The sequence below is a fragment of the Magallana gigas genome, chromosome 2, assembly GCF_963853765.1.
Source record: "Magallana gigas chromosome 2, xbMagGiga1.1, whole genome shotgun sequence".
Lineage (NCBI taxonomy): Eukaryota > Metazoa > Mollusca > Bivalvia > Ostreida > Ostreidae > Magallana > Magallana gigas.
The window spans coordinates 57329039-57333159 of NC_088854.1; the positions used below are offsets into that span (position 1 = coordinate 57329039).

A 4121-nucleotide genomic window follows, 5' to 3' on the forward strand; every position below is an offset into this window, starting at 1 on the left:
GCGCTGAAGTTACTCCCACTTCTCGTTACTTCTCGTGAGCCGCGATACGGGCACCTGGCAACACTGAGCGTCCTCGGTGACTGTCAAATTATGGTGTGAAAGTGTCAATAAAGTCATGGATCATCAGTGTTATCCTTGTCAATGACCATCGGCGAGGTAAGTGATTTATACATGGAAATATATAATGCGACAAACTTTGCATATCATCCATAATGCACGAAATGTTATCAACATTAAAAAAAAAGATTATTTTATTTAATATATACAAAAGTTCAGCACGTTTAAACTGCTCTCTGTCAATATTTTTCAATTTACTGTTTATTGACTGTTTTGTTTTTTGAATGAAAAAATTCCTGGAGCACTGGAGTCACGACACTCAAAGCTGAGTTTACTCCATAACGGGAAGAAGAAGAACTACTTGACAATATTAAATCAGACTATCTAAAAATGGATTGCTCGCATATTTAATTAATAGAATAGTGTCACGTATGAAACAAGATACGACTGTGTTAGTGTGTGCATTCTTGCATTTAAACGACATAAATGTGACATTCAAATAACACAAAGGAATTGTAACAAAGATGACTCGATATATTAGTTTTAATTAGTTTTTTTTTCTTTTCTATTCTAACCTTTACATGAATACCTAGTGATAGGGTGATGTTGTCAACGATTTTATCAATTCTATGTAAAGTGGTGTCATAAACAGTATGTACCCAAAACGAAGTAATAAATCTTGCAATACTTATGTACATAACTCTCTCGCACTGCTATTTGAAAAAATCATCCGGTATTGCATAACTATCTTCTTGCTTTCTTTTGATTTATAGAAAATGGAGACGAGCCAAGACCTCGTCGAAAATTCGGCCAGCACCCCATTGCCTCTAACTGAAGAAACTCCAGAAGGCAATGAGGCTAACGCTGACACCAATATTGAGGACGCCGAAGCAGAAGAACAAGAGGAAAACACGGAGGAGACAGAGAAAGAGATTGACTGGGAAGTCGCAAGGCACATCGTAGGAAAAAGGGTCACTGTTGATCTGCGGGGCCATCGACTAAAGGAGTGCCCCCAGGCCATTTTAAGCATGGAAAACATTACATATCTATGTCTTAGTAACAACAAATTAACAGAAATTCCGAAAGAAATTTCCAACTTGTGTAACTTACAAGAGCTGGACTTGTCCCACAACAAACTGTCAATACTAACCCGTGGAATATATCTCCTAAAGGAATTGACATTTCTAGATGTCTCCAACAACGAGATATCTGAGATATTGTCCGAGATTTCAGGACTTGAGCACCTGCGAGAGTTAGTAGTTAGTGACAACAGACTTACTGCAGTGCCTCCTCAAATCCGCGACCTTTCGGAAATCACACACTTAGTTCTAAATGATAACCAAATCACCGTCCTGCCAGATTCAATCGGTGAACTTACCACCCTGCAAGTGCTCGGCTTGGAGAGGAATGCGTTGGAATTTTTGAACCCAGAGGTCTGTAAAATAGAACAATTAAAGCGATTAGGGTTGTCCGGGAATTCATTAAGGAATTTACCAAGAGAAATCGAGAACTTTTCTTGTCTTGAAGAACTTCTGTTGGACGACAATGAATTTGAATTCATTCCTGTTCAAGTATTTTGGATGGAAACACTTCAGATGCTGACCATGTCTGGAAATCGTCTCACGTCGATTCAACCTGACATCGGGAGGCTGACCCAGTTGACCGTCATAGGGCTCAACAACAACCTGATCGAGGAAATTCCGGAGGAATTTTTCCAGTTGGAGGCATTAGAAGTAGTCGGTTTGGAAAATAACAAAATCAAAGCTATTCCAGACAACATCGCAAATCTTTATGAACTTCGAGAACTTTATCTTGGACGAAACTCGATCGAACACGTCCCTGAAAATCTTTGTTGGTGCTCGAATTTGGAAGTGCTTAGTCTATTAAACAACAATATTTCTGTGCTTCCAGTGGAAGTAGAAAATCTTCGGCGTATTCACACTCTGATTTTATCGAATAACAATTTTGAATTCCTACCGGAAGCCATTGGTTTGATTCGTGATTTGGAAATATTTTTCGCTGATGGAAACAAACTTTCGTACGTCCCGGTAGACTTTGGGACTCTCAAAAGACTACGACAGATTGATTTAAGCTCAAATAAATTTTCAATTTTTCCACTACCGATCTGCAATCTGAAAACTGTAGAAAGTTTGAAGCTGAGCAAAAACGAAATAGAAACGATTCCCGCTGAAATTGCAAACCTTGATAGACTGTCGTCCTTGTACCTAAACAACAACAAAATTCACACGTTTGCACCTGAACTCTGTAGTCTCATTCAATTACACATTCTAGATTTTTCAAACAATTATGTCGAGGACATTCCAGACGCCATTTCCCAGATGGAGAACCTGACGGACTTAGATTTGTCTCACAATCGTTTTCTAGAATTCCCCAAGACCGTTGTGGGAATCCCTCGTCTGGAACGACTCAAGTTTGACCAGGCCGAGGGACATCCTGTCCCAGGACTTCCAGATGAGATAGAGTTCTCCAATGTATCATACCTAATTGTCTCCAACAACACACTTCGAACACTCCCCTCAACAATGAGTGGAATGAAAAACATCATCTCCATTATCGCAGATCACAACGAAATAGGAGAACTTCCGGATTCTTTCTGCAGGCTGAGACGGCTGCAGGTTCTCCACCTTAACGACAACAAGCTGTCCTCACTACCTGAAAACTTCGACCACCTTAGGAATCTGAAGGACCTTCGTCTGCACAATAATCCGCTTCGAACGCCGCCGATGGACGTCTGTGTGAGTGGAGTCGTTCAACCGATTGGTCGTTTCATTCGTAGGGCGCTGGAAAGAGAAGGTATTTGTCTCAGTTTATCATCAATCATATCTAGCAAACCTGTCGTTGAACAAAACCATTTTATGATTAAACGTACATGTATGTACTCTTTGTTGTTGAAATCAAATCCTTCATAAATTTCAATGATTTTCGTTGAAAAAGCAAATTGTTAAAAGTTCTGAATTTTTTGTTTCAGATATTTTGATGGCAAAGATGTTTGATGTCATCAAAACATCGTTGACGAAGCAGGAACTCCGATATCTTCTGAAGAAATTTCGATTTCCTGACGAGAAAATTTCAGAGCTTGACCAGACGTACCATGGCAAGGATAAACTCCCCGAGCGCATCTATCACGCAATGGTGTTTTGGCGGGAATTCAAGGGTCCACTAGCAACCATCGACGAACTTTTGCGTGTGTTTCATTTGATTGGCTATGATGCTCTTTGTCAAAAACTTAAAGCAATGAAAATATATGCACAGCGACCGAGGTTTTGATAGTTATAGTTAATGAGCAGCCACTTCAGATGTAAATTACTGAGACGCAAACTAATCATTTTTTCATTCATCCCTGACCCACTAGCCATGTAGAAGCAATATAAACAAAATGGAGAATTTCGTTGCACCTGCACGTGAAGTGACCCCTGTCGAAAAGCTCTAGCTTCTTTCAGAAGCAGTTACCTCTCTTTGTCGGCATGGTCCTTTATTAACTTTTCAGGTTACTTGTTATATAATTGTTTAAATTTATATTATATATCTTATGTAATGTATTTATAATTTTATATATTTATACATTGTATAATAAATGTTATTTAGTCCTATTTCTACTTATGTCGTTTGTATGCAAAACATAGCAATTATCTTGTTATGCAAATCAAAAAATAATTCATCAAATCCGATAAAAAAATATTCACCAAAAGTTGAAAACGGCGTGTCTTTTATAATCTGCAAAGTAATCAAATATTAAACAATGTCATTTTGGTTGAATAAACTGATAACTTGCAAAAAAAAAGACGAGAGAAAGTGCAATCAAAGAGAATCCGTCACCAGCGTCAGATCTGAGTGACACTTGGTTTGCAGACTGGAAGACTTAGTCATGGATCCTGACGATCAGAGAGAGCCCTGTTCTCTGGCCTTCTATGGCTGCCGACAGTTTGTACCGGTGTTATAGACCTTTGTTATGACTTGTATCAAGGGCGCATTATGTTGGATTAAGCTCCATTGATCATCTGATCTATCTCTTTAACTGTTCCTCGCTATCCCAGACACATGCT

General features: G+C 38.9%; 1 protein-coding gene across 1 annotated transcript; it reads left to right on the top strand.

The window, feature by feature from the left end:
• Positions 1 to 13: 13 nt before the first annotated feature.
• LOC136273185 (leucine-rich repeat and death domain-containing protein 1-like) lies at positions 14 to 3668 on the top strand. The gene is made up of 3 exons (XM_066077442.1): positions 14 to 156; positions 831 to 2871; positions 3047 to 3668. Exons 1-3 carry the CDS (start codon positions 142 to 144, stop codon positions 3343 to 3345), a joined length of 2355 nt encoding a protein of 784 aa, XP_065933514.1. The 5' UTR covers positions 14 to 141; the 3' UTR covers positions 3346 to 3668.
• The last annotated feature ends 453 nt before the right edge of the window (positions 3669 to 4121 follow it).